This window comes from Carica papaya, chromosome 3, assembly GCF_054855325.1.
Source record: "Carica papaya isolate Zhongbai chromosome 3, ASM5485532v1, whole genome shotgun sequence".
Classification (NCBI taxonomy): domain Eukaryota; kingdom Viridiplantae; phylum Streptophyta; class Magnoliopsida; order Brassicales; family Caricaceae; genus Carica; species Carica papaya.
This window is the reverse complement of record NC_142311.1, coordinates 14,235,964-14,255,484: the sequence shown is the minus strand read 5'-3', so window position 1 is coordinate 14,255,484 and position 19,521 is coordinate 14,235,964. Positions and strand designations below refer to the sequence as shown.

Sequence of the window (19,521 nt, the reverse complement as noted above, 5' to 3'; positions counted from 1 at the left end):
TTAGATTAGCTCATGTAAAAAAAAAAGGTAAAGCGATATAATTCAATACTAAAAACTCATATAATGTTAAGTGTAAATTCAGTAAAAATTTAAAATATAAGTTAAAATAGACTAAAATTTAATATAAAAACTTCAATATAAAAAATTAACTAATATATAGATTGATATGATATTTTTTACAAAATTTGTAATACGATCTAAATCACATGTAAATCTTGACATATTATTGAGGGTGAATTTAATAAAAAAATTAAATATATATAATTAATATACGTAATAAATTAGTACCTAAGTTTAAATAGAGAAATTAATAACGAAGAGACTGATATGAATAAAGCCAATCCAAGACCCACTAACTACCTAGCCGAGGTCAGTTGGGCTCATTGAAAATGGGCTCAGTTGGTCCATAAAGGCACCGCACTGCCCATAAGTCCGCACCTTATTGGTCCGTGATATACCTTTCCCTTTCACTTACGTTACGTTACCTTAACCCCTCTATGTCTATCTATCTGCACCTCTCTTCCCCTGGAATTTCCTTACCTTTCTTACCTCTTTTGTTCCATTAATCACCTTTACGTTTTCAGTTTTTTTATTCTAGACCTAACCCTAGGTTTGATCTTCATTCATCTTAAATCTTTCTCTGATCAGGACGTTTTCAATTCACGATTTTCGCTGATAATAAGGTCAGTATTGAATTCGCTTACCGAAGTTTGGATTGTTCTTCTTATTGTTGATATGCAGTTACTTGATATATATTTAAAACAATTAATTCTTAGTTTTACTTACTACGATGAATTTGCTGTTTTTAGCTTGGTTTTTGTAGAATTTCTTTGTGTTTATGTCAGGATCTAGAAAACCTAAAATACCAAAGAATTTTGACTTTTCTTTTCTGTCTTCTAATGGTTGTTTATAAATCGATGAACTAATAATACCTGTTATAGAGCTGAGCGGGCTTAATTTCTTTCCAGCCACAATCCCCTCGATCAACCTATCTGGTTGAGTGAGCTTAAAAAGATTGCCTCTGCTTCCGATATCCGGAGATTGGAGAAGTTTGTTTTTTTGGCCCAGGCTTCTGTTGGATAATTGCTTGAAGACAATTTGACAACTGCAACGTGAGCTACTTTATCTCTTAGCGCAGCGTCACTATGAAAGATATCAGATAATTCCTCATCAAAGCTTTTTTTTTTTTTTTTTCAAATATAAAAGAACAATGTTTCCAATTCTGCAGGTCATCTTGAAGAAGAATCGGAGCAGCTTTTTTAAGAACTAGGTGAGGATTTCGATGCATCTTAAAGGAGAAGGTACAGTCTGATGCGTTATCTTCTCCAGCACCAAATAAGACCTGCCATGAAGTTTGCATAGAATAAAATTTCCTTTCATATCTGACCAATTGGGGATTTATCCCTCTGTTTTTGAGCAGGAACTCAATCTATTCATAAATGTTATTCAGACTGAAAGCTTCAAACTTTAAGCCCCATCTTGAATTGAACCAAAATAATCGAGCAAGATCACATTGGAATAACAGATGCCAGTGAGATTCAGTTCCATTACCACAGAGATAAAAGCCTGATAAGGAATTTGCAATACCAGGAAGACTTTTGTTTAGAAATCTGTGTCGAATAAGCTTCTGTGTTTCCTATAGTTTTGTACTCCACAGGGATTTCCAAAAAGAGAAGCTAGCTGGACTTTTGGGAGATATTATCACGGCCGAGACTGGCTAGGTAAGCACTCCACCAAGAACTTCCCTTTAGGTTCTGAAGTTTATGCCCATTTATCTTGAGGAACTGGGTTTCAAAAGTCTGATATTTGTGATTGTTGGCTAATTTCTGGTGCAAATAGAGTTTGTAAGTTAGACATCTCCCAGTTTCCTGTTCTATTATTAATGAGCTGGGTTACAGTGGTGAAACCAGAGACACTACAATGGGAGGGTTTATGACCTGGAAGTTGGGAAAACTGTGGATCCATCCAGATATTGATTGTTATTCTGTTTCCTACTAACTTCCAAGCCCCTGTAAGAGGTTTTTGGATTTAAGAGTACCTTTCCAGAGGAAAGAGTCAGAACTCCTGGGCAAAGCTTGAATAAACTGTGAATTTTGTAGGTACAGGAGTGAGGATTTATCATACTAGTTTGCATCAACTTGATGCCCCGTTCCTCTGAATTCTTGGGAGTATAATAAATTTTATTCCAACTAACTGGATTATAACTGTGAGCGGTGGTGGAATCAGAAGTTTAGCAGGGGGAGGGGGTGAAATAATAACACTTGTTGAAAATGAATGTGGGTGCTTCGCCTTGTGGTATGGTAAATTTAACTATATTTTTTAATTTTAAAATTTTGTATGAAAATCTTAAATAGTAAATTAAGCTTGCATTTCATATTGATTTAACGGTTGATGTAAATATGTATGTTTTTTATTTAATTATTCTTAAGTTAGTATATTTATATTTATTAATATCTTAACTTTATATTACTTAAATTTAATTTTCTATAATATTAATTTACATGTATTTTTTTAAAAATAGAGAATAAATATGTACAGTACATGTGTTAATTTATATATATATTTTTAGGGAGGTTATATGTATTTTACATAAAATTTGTGGGGTTATATGTTGGAAGAGTGAATATTATAATACATACGGTATATATATGAAGTTGTACAAATACTTTTACAGGGTTATACATATTCATACAAGATTTTTAGAGGCCATATGTTATTTTAAAAAATTTTGGAGGGAAAAACTACTAATATATATGTGTGTGCGCATGCGTGCATTTGTGCGTGTGTGCGTTTATGTAGAGTTGGCTTGGAGGGCCATGATTTCCTGATGCCTCACCAAATGACCCAGTTCTTGATTTATCTTAGGAGGTTAAATAGAAAGTAGGCATAATGTAAATAAGGATAAAGTTTAGAACTGGCTTCGTTAAGGTTTCCTGGTCTGTGTAAGTGAGTCTTTGGTCTAGGACAACGAGAGCTTAAAGAAGAAACTTAGAGAAACTTTATTAAGAGCCAAAACTTGGGGATTTTTGATTTCACTAATTAAAGCAATATTTCAGTAGTTGAATAATAATTACGAATATTAAACAACTAAATCAGGAGACCTTATTTATAGGCACCGAAATACAATTAAAATAGAAATCTAGAAAAATAAGAAAAATAAGCTAAAAAAAAGGAACTAGGAAAATATGACATCTAGGAAATATTAAAATAATCTAAATAATTAACTTACCTATAATAGAAAAATAACTAAATAGCATCCTAATTAATAGGAAATAGTAAACCCATACTAAAATGACTCTATAGTTAAGAATTCCTGAATAAGCTAGCCACCGTAATCATATATAAACATTATAATAAAATAAATATATAATAGCATCCTAATTAATAGGAAATAGTAAACCCATACTAAAATGACTCTATAGTTAAGATTTCCTGAATAAGCTAGCCACCATAATCATATATAAACATTATAATAAAATAAATATATACTATTATAGTTTTTTAAAAAGTTTATTAAAAAAACCTACTGAAAAGAGCTGTAATCTCATCTTATCTGTAAACCAGTTTCCATTTCTATCTTTAAGTGCTTCGATATGATTCCTTTCCTCTAAATGGTGGTGGAAAGACGGAAAAATTTCGTATTTTTCTGTCTCTATGAACAATCCACTTGATTCTAGACTTTTCCTTCCATAGAATCTCCTCCCTGTAACCATTGCCTTGACTTCCAGTCATACAATCATGCATCTGTTGAGAGATTTTCTGGAATGGTGTCATTTTTTTTAAGAAATTTAATGTAGGGATAGAATTGATTGAATTGTTTATGGAATACGTAATTTTGTGAATTTAGTTTTACTTATAAGAATATTCTTGTCTGGTTAAAGGAATAAGATGAGATTGAACTTAACATTGCCTAAAGTCTTTTAAAATCTGATATTGATATATTTTTTCAAACACTACAAAATAGTGCTATGATTTTTGAGATAAAATCATGCAATGAACACCTGAGTCATGCAGCTCAAATGGGATCAGGTCCATTATGTTGATTTCGGTTTCTCGTGTTTGGTCCAAGCTAATTTACCACTGTCTTTGCCTACCCCAAGAAAAGTCAATCAATGAATAGAGGTTCTTTTTTTTTTTTGAAATAATGAATAGAGGTTCTTTTTAAATCTTCCAGATGTAATGGTTTCCTTTTTCTGCTCATGCTTAATGCTTTTTAGGGACAAACTGTTGTTACCGTTGTGGCTAATGTTGCAAAAATTATCTTTTGATCTTTTACTTTTTTCTTTTAGAATTTTGGAAATGTCTTTTGCACGGAATTACCCTCCTCAAAGAGGCATCTCACATGAAGATTGTTGGCCCTCTTCCAATAGATACAATTTCCACAGCCAAAACAGAAGCAGAAACTGGATAAACAATCATGTTAGGAATCATAACAATCAACATGATCTTCCTGGGAACTATAGGGAGCATGTTAATCACTCAAATTTGTCTCAGCCTAGTGGACCTCCTTCTTTCAAAAGGAGAAAGTTTTCAGCTTCTACATGGGAAGATACTGGGAAGCAATATCTGCTGCCCAGCTTGTATGAGATTCCTGTTCCATCAAATTGGAACGGTGGAGTCCATTCTCCAACAAGGTCCAATGCAGAGGCCTCTACATCTACCAGCTGTAAATTTGACTGCTCGAAGGTGGAAGATGATGAACCTGTCTTTCTGTCAAGGGATGAGATTGAAAGATACTCTCCGTCTAGGAAAGATGGTATTGATGCTCTGCGTGAAACTTACTTGCGGTATTCATACTGTGGCTTCATTCAGAATCTTGGTTTGCGTCTTGAGTTGTAAGTTCTCTATCTTAACTATTTCACAATTAGGCAATTGTCCTGCTGAATTAAGACACATTCTGGAAAGCATCAGTTGTTGCTAACTCATTTCAGTTATTGATTATATTTGCTTAAACATCTTCTAGTTGATATTTATGGTTCTTTGTTAAAGTTATGTGATACAATGAGAAACTATAATGTGTCTGTTGCAGGCCACAAACCACTATTGGCACGGCTATGGTTATATGCCACCGGTTTTTTGTTCGACGATCACATGCTTGCCATGATAGATTTGTGAGTCTCTCTCTCATTCTTGCTCCAGAATCTTTGATCTGTTCTTACTCCTGAATTAAGGACAACTTCTTTGCATGATTTTTAGTCTTTTGTTTGTATACCTGATTAAGTACTTACTGTGCTTTTTATCTGAATATGTGACAGTTGATTGCTACTGCTGCTCTTTTTCTTGCTGCAAAGTCTGAGGAGACTCCACGTCCTTTGAACAATATGTTGCGAGCGTCTGCTGAAATTCTTCATAAGCAGGACATTAGTTTCTTGTCCTATCTGCTACCTGTTGTAAGTATCTTCAAAAGCTCTTCAGTATAGTCACTTTTTTCTACTCCCCTTTGGCTTCTAAATTTGTTATGTGGCTATGTTGTAAACAGGATTGGTTTGAGCAGTATCGAGAACGGGTGATTGAAGCAGAGACTATGATATTGACAACTTTAAACTTTGAACTCAACGTGCAGCATCCATATGCTCCCTTGACATCTGTTCTTTACAAATTAGGTCTAGCACAATCTGTGTTGGTGAATCTGGCCTTAAACTTGGTCAGTGAAGGGTGAGTTTATTATTTTAATACTTTTAACAATATGAGCTATATTGTGGTTGATGGTGGTTTAACAAGTCTGTTATATCTATCATTAATATTTCACTTAGTTTCAGAGGTGAAACTAACTACTTTATGTCCAATGTCATCATGATGCTATAAAATTTGGTTCATTTCCCTCGTCAGGTATTATTGTGCATTTTGCTTTTATTTCATTGAGTAGTTTCAAAGTTGAGGTCATACGGTTGGTATGTTTGATGTCTTTTAATAGATTTGTACAGCCAAAATATTCCAGATCATGTAATAAATGACTAGGGGTGTTCAAGAGGGCAGACATGCATTTCTTGTTTCTTTTGGTTAAAAAATGTTATTTGTGTCAAAAATTAACTTCTTCAGAAAAGCTAGTCTGCGTGGTTATTCTAGTACTGGATATTGATTTCTTTGGCATGACATAAAATTGCAGGATCTTCACAAGAATAGCGTGCTCGCCTGTATGATATTGTTAGCTGCGGATTGATATGCTGTTCATGGAAAGTTTTACTTTAACATCTGACATGAAATGGCAAAATTCTGTTAGCCATTTTTTCTAAAAAATATACTTATATATTGCATCAAGTTGGCCACTTGCCGTGAAAGATAGCCTCACAACCTACAGATTTGTCATTTTGCATCTCCATAATCATTTTTAATCCCATTTTCTTTATTTGACTTGAGCTTCTTGAAGTTCTATTGCGCAATTTTCTAATCTTTTGACGTTCACCTTCTTATCCATCAATTCGACCAGGATGATTATGTCGAATATCAAAAGGGACTTTTCCCCTAGCTCTTTTAAAATCTGCATATTTGTCTTGATCTATTTTTTTTGTCAATATTTTTTCTGTGCTTTCTGACTTTTCTTTAAAATTTTATCCACATTTCCTTTTGCAAGCTAGTTTCAAAAAGCTTTCTAAATTTAGTTGATTTTAATGAAATTACCTTTTTCAAGAGCTTTCCTTATTGTAAGATTTTAAAAGTTCAAATATTAATTCATGAGCAAAATGTTTATTTGGTTTTCTATATCATTATTGTTCATTTTGAGTTTATGCATGGTTAGCACATGGAAAAATTTCATAGCAATAAGTTTTAGGCTGATTAAATGCCCAAGAATTCATAAGTTTGGTGTGGAAAATTTGAAGATGAGATGCATTCTGTCATTACATCCTCGAGGATAGAGGATTTATATTCTGTAGAAGGTAAAAGAAACAAATAGTTGGCTGTGAAAAAGCATATCTAGTAATTACTATACCCAATTACATCTACCGTTGAGGTCGACATGGCCGCACCACATGTAAGTAATGGGTTTGTATATCAGAGGGAGGATATGGCCCACCACATTGAAATAATGTGTGTGGGCGTCGAGCTAGGCTTAGCTTGATATATGTGGTTTATCTTCCTCTATGCCCTTAGTTATCTATCTCTCGTGGTCTGCTCTCAAGAAAGGATAAAAAAGATCTTGGGCTGGATGGATATTATTCTTTTTTTCTGCTGGAATTGCCCAGTTATTAGACTAGTCATAAGCTGTGAATTGGGAGCTATTGAAATTTGTTTTTTGCTCTCATGCTATATTACACGGGATGCATAGCCCAAGGCTTGAATTCACTCCTTCAGGTAGGGAGGGGAAGTACTAACCAACCTAACAAAAGGTGATTTATCAGAGTTACCAAAAACAGTTGCATCTATTCTATGGTGTGCATGTTTTTGGAATTTTCTGTTTCTTTTTTTTTTTAATTTTTTAAAGTAAGTTTTTGGAATTTTCTGTTGACAAATATGGTCTTTAGGCTTCAAAATATTTGTCTTTTGGAGAGAAAAGTGTATGATATATGAAAAAAAAGCAATAAGGTGGTGTGACCCGAATATAAAAATGGAATTTACAGCTCAATTGTATATCAATTAGGTACCCTCGAATAACAATTAAGAGGGTGACCCTTAAAAAAAAAATGCGAGATCTTAAACCAAAGCCTGCTAATTTTGTGAGAAGGAAAAACTATTTTCTCATACACTCTTTTATTTCTCTCTTTTCTAAATAACCAGTAAGGTATTCAAGGTTATTGGAGAAGTAAACTTCTTATCTGTCCAGTTACACTGCTGAGCCCAGATCTCAATAATTCTGACCCACAATCACTCAGTTCAACTCAAGGATCTAAGTTGGCAATATTTCTCAGTCCTCTGTCTCTCTCTGTCTCTGTCTCTGTCTCTGTCTCTCTCTCTCTCTCTCTCTCTCTCTCTCTCTCTCCCTCTCTCTTTTCCTCTCTTCTGGAAAAATGTGTTATTTCTGCTTAGTCAGTTTTATATCGTTGTTTTTTGATGTGGCTTACTGGTTTAGGTTGTAAAATTTACCACTTTCTACTTTAATACTTGTTCTTTTTTTCATTTATTATGTTTATACATATGTACACACGTGTATTGATAAGTGGTACTCTTGTCAACACACTTGGCCATTGGCAAGTGGTACTTATTCACCTTCACAAGTTGGAGTTCGGATGTCCAAGACTGTGAATCCCTTGGATTCTAATGTAAAAAAGGAAAAAAAGTTAGTATTCACGTTAAGAAAAAATGTGGAGAAAGTCTTGAGGATGAAGGATGAGATAATATGAAATCATTAATCAAATAATATATCTGGTCTTCATATTGCACTCCAACTATTATCCTTATTTGTTAGTAGTATTGAAAAATATGCCATTGTGATTATAATAATAGGCATTATTATCTAGTTTATAGATTTACAGTGAAAGAAAACCATTCCAGGGAGGGTGACGTAAACAAAATCATACTTTTAGGACCAAGTTAGTTCGTTTGTTTTCTCTTTAGTTCTTATATCAATAAATCTATTTTTGTAAAAATTCATTTGTTTATTGTAGAAGATGGTATTCTCTATTAGGAATAGGATGGTAACTTTGGAAAAGAATAGGTGTGGATTGAGAAACATGGGGGGAAAGAGCCAGAAATCTCTATATATAGCTACTCAAGAGTTATCCAAAACCTTTTTTCTTGTATTTAATTAATTGAACAGGATGACTATGGTAGCCTGTTATTATTAGTGTCATCTTATTGTGTGAATTATTTTTTAGTTTATGTGATCCTGATTATAAAATATTTGTGAGTCACCATAGATCTAAAATTTTCAAGCTGGCTTGTCAAGTAGGTTCATTGGCTTCAGATTGCTTTCAAGTTTCAGTTGTTTGGGGTTTCAGTTTAACTTTGTATTTGGGGTTTCAGTTTAACTTTGTATTTTAGGTTTTTCAAGTAATAAACCATTCGAGCATCTGATCATTGGATTTTCAATAATTCGAGAACTCAAGTTGTCTGAATATCAATTCGGTTTGAGTTATTCAGGTTTTGAGTTGTCAACTTTATTTGGGGAAGTCAGATTAGGTCTGCTCAGGTTTCTAGTTGGAGTCTGTCTAGTCAATTGGGGTGAGTTTGTCGTCTCTACTTCTGGCATGCTATATTAAACCTGTATGCCATTATCTATTTTATGCATTTCTTGGGGCATATATATCATGCATAATTTAAAATTATACATAAAATGATTTAATGACTTTTATGGTGCATTACAGTTTATTAAGAAGTGTCTGATGGTTGATCCATTGTCAACTTAATGTCACTAGTACTTTTCTGCTATCAAACTACATCTTATCACATTATTATTGGGAAAGCTACCTTTGTAAATCCATTTAAATAATGAATTAAAGTTTATTGCTTTAATTTCTTTTCTTTATTTTCCTATAGCAGTTTTACAAATTTTCAATTGGTAAAACCCAGGAATAAAAGATTTAATTGCTGGAAAGATCAAAACTCTATGATGTTAAAACCTACCTACACTAGAAGATCTCGTTGGGAGGCATTGCTGTAGGCATGGCTTCTAAATTGAGATCCGTCTTTGTTTAGTTCAAATACATGTACGATGGTTGAAAATATAAAATGTAAGCTATATAGTTTCCTTTAACTTCTAAAGAATTGCATTATCTGCATATATGACATTCGTGTTGTTGTTCATCATCAGTGTAATTCAAGGTAAGCAGTGCATTACCCTGTAAGGACCCCTTAGACTTCACATCCCTCATTAGTCAGCTTAGCTGGAACTTAAGATATGCTCAAGAGTCTCTGATCAATGTGGCAGTGGCATTCATTTCATGGGACTTAGAATTAGGAAGTTAAAGATGTTACTATATATGAAGAGTCTCAATAAGTTGTGTCACTTATTTTGGAGAAAAAAAAGTTGTGCCACACTAGGGTTTGGCTCTTTATTATTGTTGTTGCCACGATTAGTTCTATTACCGTTGTGACTGTGTTATAACTTCGTAGACGGTTACATTGTAGATATACTTACTGATCTGTGAATACTTATCTTTTGTACATAGGTTTGCCCCCTCGGCGCTCTACTTAATACTATTACTCACTTTTATCTGAAAAAAAAGAACTTGGTAGACAGTTATAAAGCTGTATAAGAATGGGTTTTTTGTTTTCTTATTCATTTTTGTTTTTCTAACACATGTAAATATTGAAAGGCTTCTTTTTGTATATTCCCCCTTTTGGGTCATTCCTCAATTTGAATATGGGCCCTAGCATGACCAACTTATGAAGAAGAGAAACATTTGTTTTTGTATTAGCTCCATTCTTGCAATTCTATATATGTGTGTGTGTGCGTGTAATATTTGCCCATTTGTTGACTGCAAATTTTCCTGTCTTCTCTTTTGCCAAACTGGTCACAAGCCTGGATGGGGTGAAGGTTGCAGTAGGTTGAAAGCCAGTATTAAGTGATCACATTTGATGAACATGGAAGCCAACTCTAACTAGTTTGGGATTAAAGCTTAGTTGGGTTAAACTGCTCTCTCCCTTAAGTTGCTCAAACTTTTTCAACAATACATATTTCTCTTACAGTTCGTAATATTTTTGAGATCCTGATCACTTGCAGACGTGGATGCATTTCCTCCGGGTTTTGATTGTTTGTACAGTACATAGGCGCCTTTCTATATCTAAGAAGCAAGCATTGCCTTGAGCATGGTTATCTGTGATTTGTAACATATTAACATTTTCGAAGATGCATATTTATTGTACAATTTGTTCCATACACCAGATGCAAATGTCACTTGTAGTTTATCTTATGCCTAACCGTATGGCTTTCAGTCAAGGATTTTGGTGGGTATTCTATAATTGAATGGCATGCCATGCTCTCTGAGCCCATTGAAGCATGAGATTTGACAATCCTGTCTAGATTTAACGGATGAAGAGAAGTTTTGGAGCATTTTGCTTTGAGAAGTTACTGTTAACAAATTTACCACAACTCTGCTGTTAGTTTCTTATTTGATTGCATATGTTTCTGGAGTTAAAATCCCCCGCAGCAGAGTATGGCCTGGGAGTTGATGTGTTCTCTAGATGAGTATAAGATGTTTGCTATATAGTTTTGGTACTCTATCAGCAATGATGCAGAGATTCTTGGAAAATATTCTGCCTGGGTTGGTGCTATTTTAGTTGGTAAGAAGAAATGACTTGTCTTTTTTTCTCTTGAAAGCAATGTTTTGATTAGTTTCTTGTAGTTTGGTAGTTGATGTTGTTTTGAGCATTGTCACAATATATGCTTAGTTGTGCATGATGGTGGCAGTTCGTATTTAGTGTTGCTTCCAGATGGCTGGTTTGATTCTCGATCTCATTTATCATTTCATAATGAAGGATGGCAATGCCATTGTTTTTCCTATATCTTCCTGAAGACTCGAGTTTGTGTTTTGTAGGCTTCGGAGCTCATTATGGCTTCAATTTAAACCCCATCACATTGCTGCTGGAGCTGCTTACCTTGCTGCCAAGTTTCTTAACTGGGATCTTACACCCTATCAGAATATCTGGCAAGAGTTTGAAACAACCCCAGCGATTTTACAAGGTACCAAATTAACTATTTTCACCAAAGTGGTAATAATCATTTAATTTTGTGAGAATGTGTAATTGTTAAAAATAGGAAAAAAAAAGGTTCGACAACAAGTTTTCAGTCTGAAATTAATTTTTACAACATGGTTTTTTGTTCGTTTAACATGTATGATTATTGGCCTATGCTGAATATTTTTGTTAAACGGAACCTATGCCATTAAACAGGTTGACTTCTGAAGTAGTCAAGTATATATTTCTAACTGAAATACTGCAGTTATTTGAGTATGTGGCAACTGTTTGATGCAGATGTGGCAGGGCAGTTGATGGAGCTCTTTGGGGACACATAAATACTGGTACATTAGGATGCGATTATATGTTATTGTTGCTTCTAAAAGTGACAGGAAAATGGATTATGAAGATTGGCTTGGGTGTAAATGGGAAGGATGTGCAGCAGAGATGGCAATATATTTGTCTTAAAGAGGGGAGGGGAGTAGAATCACATCAGAGTTTAAACGGGGATATGTTACTCGTTCGTAATTTTAACGGAGTTAAAAAAACACGGCATACAAATATTCTTTTTTACAAGTTACAAATAAGATTTCTTTTAAGGCTTTTGTTATTATTACTTTTTAAGACAAAAATGTTTAAATGCTTAATTTCTGGGTTGTGGAATAAGGTTTGCTAAAAAAGTTGTTCATTTTCTGGCAGGACTTTGTGCTTTAGAAAGATATTTCGTTAGCATATGAGCAAAACCTTTTATCATTTTTGTCAAAAGATTTTATAGTTACATAAAATAGAATTATTTGTTAAAAAATTAAATAATTTTTTATTAAAAAAATAAATATTAAATTGAAAATAGACATTACTTTTTTTTTTTTTGGGACTAAAAACGAGGTCAAATACTATTTAGTCTTATTTTGAAATCGAAGAATTCTGAATCATCAAACAATCATTTTTAAAGTGAAGATTTGATTTGACGAGAGAAAACAAATATCTCTAATATCATATAATTAGCAATTGTGCTGTTATATGTAAGTCTGGACTGAACATACCGTGCCAACCTATTATTATAAGTGCAAATGAATTCATTTGTAATATTTATTGGACAACTGCCTTTAAGTGAAAATCTGATATATTGCACAAGACAAAATAAATTTCCTCTCGAAGTACTAAAATAACACCCCTCTCAGTCTCCAAAAACACTTCCCTTTACTCTTTTCACTCGATCTACTACTTCTTAGCTCCATTGCTGACTTGAAAAAATTAATGCATAAAGGCAAGTCTCAAACTGTGGTTTTAAACCTTCTTCTATTTTATAGGTCTATAGAAAAGAGAATTGTTCTTGATCTAAGCATAACACTAATGAGCACTTTGGAACCTACCACAAGGTCAAGTTTATACACCAAAATTTTACAATATCGTAAAGATATTACTTAATTAATTAACTAATGAAAATAAAAGAAATGAATAATTTAAATACTAAAGCAATAAAACAAAACCATCATTTATTTAGGCTAATATGAATTTTTGTGGACTTATTTTTAATTACAAATAGCCTTCCATAAGACAGTGAAAATGTATGGCCGCCATAGTTCTTCTAACATTTTTTTTTGAAAAATAATCCTTAACTACTTTACTACCTGTAAGATTTTTCACCATCAATTGTGAAAGAATGATAGAAAGATAACATAAAAAGTTGTAGAGTGAGGGCCAAGAGCAACCCTCCTTTCCAGAGCAAAGGTAAATCTCTTCCGCATCCAACGCTTCCTCCCAACACCGATTCTTGAAAGTTTGTAATCAAGTAATTAAGCATTCAAATCCTCTTTTGTACCAAGGCCTTTCAAGCAGTAAAATCAAAATCAATGACGAGTTAGTGATTGAAGTTCTCGAGCAGTCAAATTTTGAGTTAGTTATTAAAATTAAAACTTCCAAACAATCAAATCCAAATTCATAGCAATTTCTTTGAAAACTTTAAGAATTTCTACAACCGTGGAAGCATAAAGAGTATAAGATCTCTTGACTTTTAGTATTCTCCCTTTAAAATTATCTTCAGGTGCTGATAATAGCGAAAAAGGGTAGATTGATACAATATAAGCCTCTGGTAAAATGCCCCCCCGTAACCCAGCAGATAAAGTACATTACACAGTCCGTTTTAGAGATTGGCGACTTACCCATTCAGTGACTTTGGCACTGGACGTTCCCAAAACAAAATTGGTACTATCGGGTCGGGTGAATTCAATAATAGACGCCTGGTGGCATTCCAACCTTCCTTCTCCTTTCAGAACCTATCCGAAAGAGAATCCAGTACTTCTTGGTCGTAAATATCTGAATAGGACGAATCGCCCCGTGAATATCTTTGCTTCGGAACAAAATAATTAGAATTAGGTTTGGTCAACTGGAATGTGTATTATCCATATAGCAGATCTTCCAATTGAGAAGATCCATCGACCTGAGACGAAGAGAAATGTCTATCTATTTTATTTAGTTATTCAGTTAAACCAATGATTCGTAATAGAACTTTGATTATTTGTTTAATTTGTTAAAATTTACTTTTATTTAAAAATTGAGTGATTTCTACGTCAAATCAAAAATACTATCAAAATATAATCATATTTGAGATTAAGCACACCCACATTTGAACCAAACACGTAAACAATCTTATTCACAAGCCAACCTACTCTGCCATCAAATTAAGAACATATTCAAGAAGGTCAAATAAGATATAATATATATATATATATTGCAAAAGGATAGAAACACCGTTTTTATCATATTTATTTAAAAATATTTAAGATAGTGTTATCATATCGATGGAAGAATATGTTTAGTTTTGGAAGAAAATTTGAGATTTATTATGGTACAAAATAGTTCCACTATTTTCTCGGGAAAAAAGTTGTTCCTCGAAAGTATAGTTTTTTTCTGTCACCAAATGTAAAATTACACTGCTTTCCAGAGTTTAATCCTGTAATTTTGAGGAAACTGCCTATAAGATTCTGAACCCCAAAAATTTGATTCTCCCAGCACCTATTTGGTGCGGTAGCACGGGATCTACAATTTGAAGTTCAACAGTTTTATGGAAATACGTTAGATCATATGTATATATACAAATTTTTGCCGCTAAGGGGACAAGAAAGCAAATTATCACGGACAGCATCATAACATATTCCAACTCGAACTATTACACCACACTGATCTTCCTGAGAAACAAAGAAACACATCTGAACGTGGTGAAAAATGGAGCTTTCCTTTATGTGACTATGAAATTGAAAGCATTATTGATGTATTATCTCCATAAACTTAGTTGCAAGAATGTTGAATCTCAGTATTCAAACACTTAGTCCTCACTTACATGATATCTCGGCTTCTTCAAAAACTTTCAGAATGGTTTAGCTGATGAGGGCTCAGAAATACTGAGTTCAGTGTACATGTCCAATATTGCTTTCCCAAAATATTCCTTTGCTTGAGGTCTCTTGATCTGGTAGTAGTAAGTTCACAACACACATTTCAAGTTAGTGTTTAAAGTCTCTTTAGTTCACTTTTTTTAGATAATATATCTTTAGATCATTCAGAGAAAAAAAAAAGAAAAGAAAAGAACAGAGAATTTTCTTGCCTTAAATGTTGGAGTGAGCAGACCATTTTCCGTAGTAAAAGGTTCAGTCACCAGAGTTACACCCTTGGCAAATTCAAAACCTCTCAGCTGCAAAGACATTATTTGGATAAAATATCAGTTGCCGGAAAGTTTGTTTAAAAGAGAATATAAACATCAAATTCATTTTATGCAATGCCTCAGCTTCTTTTCCAATAGCATCCATGTCCGCCAGGACTGCAGCCCTTGCTCTTGGGTCATTGCACAGTTGTCCCAAATCTTCATACTGCACATGGAACATTGGGAAGAAGATTCAACAGAACCAATGGGATCACCAAATAAGAGCTATGAGTTTCAATGAGATGAAATGCACTTAACACAATTTTAGCATGATAATAATTTTACGGTGCAGAAACATCCACAATTTTCTTTTAACTCTTTCTTCTCGTCAACTAGATTGAGCAGAATCAGAATTATATGCTTTTTTTCGGGTGAAAAGCAGAGAGATTAGAAAAGCAATTTCCCTCCTACAATAGCTAGAACAACAGATCCCTCCCGACAACGGCTAGAATCAAAGAAAATGTTATTATTGTTTAAACCATGGACAGTTACTATAAGTTGAGTGTATAACACTTAGACTACCAACTTAAAGGCAAATTTTAAGCTGAAGTCGCCAATATATCACGACCAAAAACTAGAACGTACTAAGCTTCTTGATTGCTTTTTTACATGAGTTTTGGTAGGGGGTAAATAGGCATGAGAAATATTCATCCCTAAGTTATAGAGTCCACCTTATGAGGTATTACGTTGCAAAGTCCTAACGATGAAAAAATACTAGCAGATTTAATAGTAGATTATATGAGCATATTTTACCGTGTGTGCTGCACACAAAGAGGTTGGATCTCAAGTAATTGAATCTTGTAGAAGAAAGTCTCTCCATGAAAATTGTTAGCTAATTGACCTTGACTAACAACATCTTGTACTACTAACTACCCTGCCAATATTTTTTTATCTAAAAAAGTGAATTTCCAATTCAATATACTAAAAATGAGCATGACTGACTAAATTAGAAATCATAGAAATAAGCATTAACATTTTACAATAAAAGAGGTTTTTATGAAGCAAAATAAATCTCCTTGTGCATTTTTTGACCAGGATATGTCAAAAACTGCTGTGAGGAGAACATGATGTTCAGCCTAAGCACACAATAAATCATGTCTTTTTCTTGGAACATCAAGAGATCAAATTGTTGCCGCGAAAAATAAATACCGTGTTAGATCAATGGGTGTCAAGCCATCATCTCTAGCCTGCATTTGAGTATGCCTAAACGTGTAGGGCAGTCAAAGAAAAGTTAAATATCATAATGTAGAGTACCTCATATGTAAGGTAATATTCACTTTACAGCATAAAGATGGTCGTCATGAGGTTATGTATTCATTGGCAAACTTGGTTGACAGTAAAGGAAATCTTAACATGGGTCCAGTTAAGATTTATGTATCAAATCTTAACTGGACATGACTACCTAGGGGTTTACAGTCTCTTATATCACGTTGACGCAATAAATCCAAAGCAAACTCGCTTGGGTCAAAAGGAGACCCCCCTTATTTTGAGAAACTTAGATACCTAGAAAAGAAAGGAGAATAGTAATAAAAAACTCCTTTTTCAAGTTGACGAGAGGAGACTGTGACAAATCAATAAAAGTGCAATTACAATGATATCATCAACATACAACAAGATTATAACTAAATGAGAACAATGCTTGTAGATAAACATAAATATGTCTGCATGACCTAAGGTTGAAGCCTCGAGCAAAAAGAAAAGATGTAAGACGTTGAAACGAAACTCGAGAGCCTTATTTAAGACCTAATGTAGTCTTATTCAGTTCACAAATATGTGACGGATAGTCAAAGTTCTTAAATACCCGAAGCTGCTTCACATAAAATTCTTTAAGAACATCGTGAAGAAAAACATTCTTGATATCAAGTTGATGAATTGGCCACTGGTAAGAAACAACATTGGACAAACTACGAATTTCATAATTGGACATAAGCTTTATCATAATTGATGTTTGATTGTTGACAAAAACCTTATACAACAAATTGAGCTTTCTAGAGAACTACCAGCTTTCTGTTTGACCTTATAGACAACTGCATCCAACAATATTAGCACTAGGTGGCGGAGTACAAGATACCACATTTTATTAGCAAGAAGAACATCAAATTCAATACTCATGGATCATCTCTAACTGCACAACTGGAAGAAGTAGGCCCAAAAGCACTGGAGGGTACAATAACAGTAATGGCTAGGAGTTTGAGCAGTGGATTTCATTTCTCCATCGGAATGGTAATAAAAAGTTTTGGTTTGAGAATCGTAAATTGTGACAGTAGACTTATAATTGATGACTGGAGATAATGAATAGTCTCATAAATTGAAGAGATTTTGGAATTGAGATGAATCAATAACATTAGTTGATGAGGGGAGGGAGAGAAAGCAATCAAATCCTTATCATTATAAAAATCCTGCACACGAAAAAACAACATTTTGGAAAAAGCAATGGTAACCTTTGTAATTGTCTGAATATCCAATAAATACACATACAATTACTTGTGAGAGAAAAAAATTAGAAAATACTATGTGGCTGTCATATGAGAGAGTATTCCAATATCAAGTAACCAGGATGTTTGATGGGGCTCCAGAAATTGGAATAAGGAGAACAACCTATAGACTAAGTTAGCCCGCATCCAGGGTTGTTGACACCTACCTTAATAGTAAAGGACATTCTCAGACAATATGATTATATCTCAAACAAAAATGGTACTGAGAACATGTGGAGAAGTGATTGGAAGGTTGGTCTACAGGAAAGGGACCAAGAATTCTATGTGAAAACCATTAATAAGAAAACCAGTGGATTGAGTGGTAGGTTGATTGCAGCATTTGCCACATGATCCCATGTGTCCCTTATAACTAAAAACAGATTGCCTACGACCACTTTGACTGGACTAATTTGTGGTAGAACGAGACTGCTGAGAAGCATTTGCAGCAACAAAGGCAAAAAAATTTTGTTGCCTCGAAGTGTCCTTTTTGATGCCGTGCAAGTCAAACCTCCTTGAAGTACAAGGTAGTTTGAAGTTTGATGGAGTGTAGCAGTTTCTGAAAACTTAGGCTGACGATGACATTTTTATAATAAATGGGAAGAACTTCCATGATCGAAAAACTGAATCATCTTCAGAGAGCTTATAGCCAATAGACACTAGGGAGTCGAACAAGGTCTTCATGTACCGAAGATATGCCAATTGACAAGTCAGATTTAAGAAGTATAGCATTCTGATTTGATCATTATGCTTTGGTTCAGGTCTATTCGATTGTAGATGTTCAAACAATGATTTTTGGACTTCCAAATATACAAACATCTAGTTACACAATTAAAAGAAAATTGAAGACAAATGCAAGTCCATTTGCAACCACCAATCAGTCACAACAAGGTAACCAATTCAGCTAATAGGACACCTATCAACAGTGAGAAACTATAAACGGTGTTTTCAGGAAAACAAGAAAAGAAAGAAGGAAAAATTATGAAGGTTTCTACCTTTATGCCTTCAGATGCAGCCCATGCTTTCAGAACTTCCTGTTCAACTGAGACAATGGCTACCAAAGAAGAATTCAGACTGTCACCTGAGAACAAAATTAAACATGAGTTGGCATGGAAGAGAAAAAGATCAACAAAAGGTGACAGAAAAAGCCTCATCTCTCACCATATACAAAACACTGGGCTACAAATTTGCATTTAGCATACACATTTTCAATTTTCTCAGGAGCTATATACTCTCCTTGTGCCAACTTGAAAATGTTCTTCTTTCTGTGCCAAAAAGAAGAAGCTCCAGTTAAATTCATGATCTATGGAGGAAAAAGTAACAGAATATACTCCAGCAAAGTTCATCACAGAATTGAAAGAAATTCATTATCTCTTGACATGAAAGAAATCCAGCAAAAGTAGATGTTAACTCTGCAGTCCACCTGGGGTCCCAACATATTTTAAGATGACCTTTGGAAATATTTAGAAATTACATGAAAAAAGATTTTATTGGAAAAGGCTTTTATATCATAAATAAACGGTGCCCAGTTGAAGAAAAATTGCCTGGGAAAGGCAACAGTGCATATGCAATAATTTCACGCGATTCGCAGTTTCTCAGTTGCGTTCAACAAATGCAAAGAATATTTACTGAGAAAACCTGCCAACTTCAGAATTATGTTTACAGAAAGAACACATCATTGCACAAGGCAGGTAGAAGCAAGGTAGTGCAAAAGTTTAAAGCTTTCTCCTGTAGGGGAAGATGGCAAATTATTCACATTCAATAAATCCAGTAGGTGGCAATACTTCCCTTCTTCATTCAACA

The 19,521-nt window shown here is 34.0% G+C and overlaps 2 protein-coding genes and 1 long non-coding RNA gene across 12 annotated transcripts in view; 1 reads left to right on the top strand and 2 right to left on the bottom strand.

Annotated features, from left to right (window-relative positions):
* Positions 1–472: 472 nt before the first annotated feature.
* LOC110818249 (cyclin-T1-5-like) lies at positions 473–12,160 on the top strand. Of its 7 annotated transcripts, none has more exons than XR_015817843.1 (10): positions 474–683; positions 969–1,112; positions 1,229–1,301; positions 1,421–1,721; positions 4,290–4,835; positions 5,030–5,111; positions 5,256–5,390; positions 5,480–5,655; positions 6,107–10,496; positions 10,598–10,887. XR_015817843.1 is itself a non-coding variant. In XM_022047063.2 (10 exons), the coding sequence occupies exons 5-10, from the start codon at positions 4,300–4,302 to the stop codon at positions 11,886–11,888; spliced, it is 1,116 nt and encodes a 371-aa protein (XP_021902755.1). In that variant the 5' UTR covers positions 475–683; positions 969–1,112; positions 1,229–1,270; positions 1,421–1,721; positions 4,290–4,299; the 3' UTR covers positions 11,889–12,160. The 7 variants fall into 7 exon arrangements, 6 of the variants coding, with proteins under 6 accessions (XP_088072151.1, XP_088072150.1, XP_021902772.1 ...); XM_022047063.2 differs by lacking the exons at positions 6,107–10,496; positions 10,598–10,887 and adding exons at positions 11,412–11,557; positions 11,848–12,160 and having other exon boundaries at positions 475–683; positions 1,229–1,270; XM_022047046.2 differs by lacking the exons at positions 6,107–10,496; positions 10,598–10,887 and adding exons at positions 11,412–11,557; positions 11,848–12,160 and having other exon boundaries at positions 475–683.
* Positions 12,161–13,029: 869 nt separating this feature from the next.
* On the bottom strand, positions 13,030–14,088 carry LOC148266736 (uncharacterized). Its single transcript, XR_015817486.1, has 2 exons — positions 13,713–14,088; positions 13,030–13,378 (listed from the first exon to the last, which is right to left on the bottom strand). It is a non-coding gene; the product is annotated as an uncharacterized LOC148266736 (long non-coding RNA).
* A 346-nt stretch (positions 14,089–14,434) lies between these two features.
* LOC110821705 (long chain acyl-CoA synthetase 6, peroxisomal-like) overlaps positions 14,435–19,521 on the bottom strand; it is a 38,007-nt gene continuing 32,920 nt past the window's right edge. For 2 of the 4 annotated variants that reach the window (XM_088216020.1, XM_088216021.1), the window contains 6 exons: positions 18,880–18,983; positions 18,714–18,799; positions 15,327–15,413; positions 15,152–15,238; positions 14,891–15,016; positions 14,435–14,738 (listed from right to left, as the gene is read on the bottom strand). In XM_088216020.1, coding sequence (XP_088072146.1) covers positions 14,918–15,016; positions 15,152–15,238; positions 15,327–15,413; positions 18,714–18,799; positions 18,880–18,983 — 463 coding nt within the window. In that variant the 3' untranslated portion in view covers positions 14,435–14,738; positions 14,891–14,917. The other 2 variants (XM_088216023.1, XM_088216022.1) reach the window with 2 other exon arrangements.

Excerpts from the sequence above, each read along its gene's own strand:
- LOC110818249 (XM_088216024.1), top strand. The coding sequence starts at position 4,300 with ATGTCTTTTGCACGGAATTACCCTCCTCAAAGAGGCATCTCACATGAA. Across the intron at positions 4,836-5,029 it reads CTTGGTTTGCGTCTTGAGTT|GCCACAAACCACTATTGGCA; the intron begins GTAAGTTCTCTA and ends TGTCTGTTGCAG. Across the intron at positions 5,391-5,479 it reads TGTCCTATCTGCTACCTGTT|GATTGGTTTGAGCAGTATCG; the intron begins GTAAGTATCTTC and ends TGTTGTAAACAG.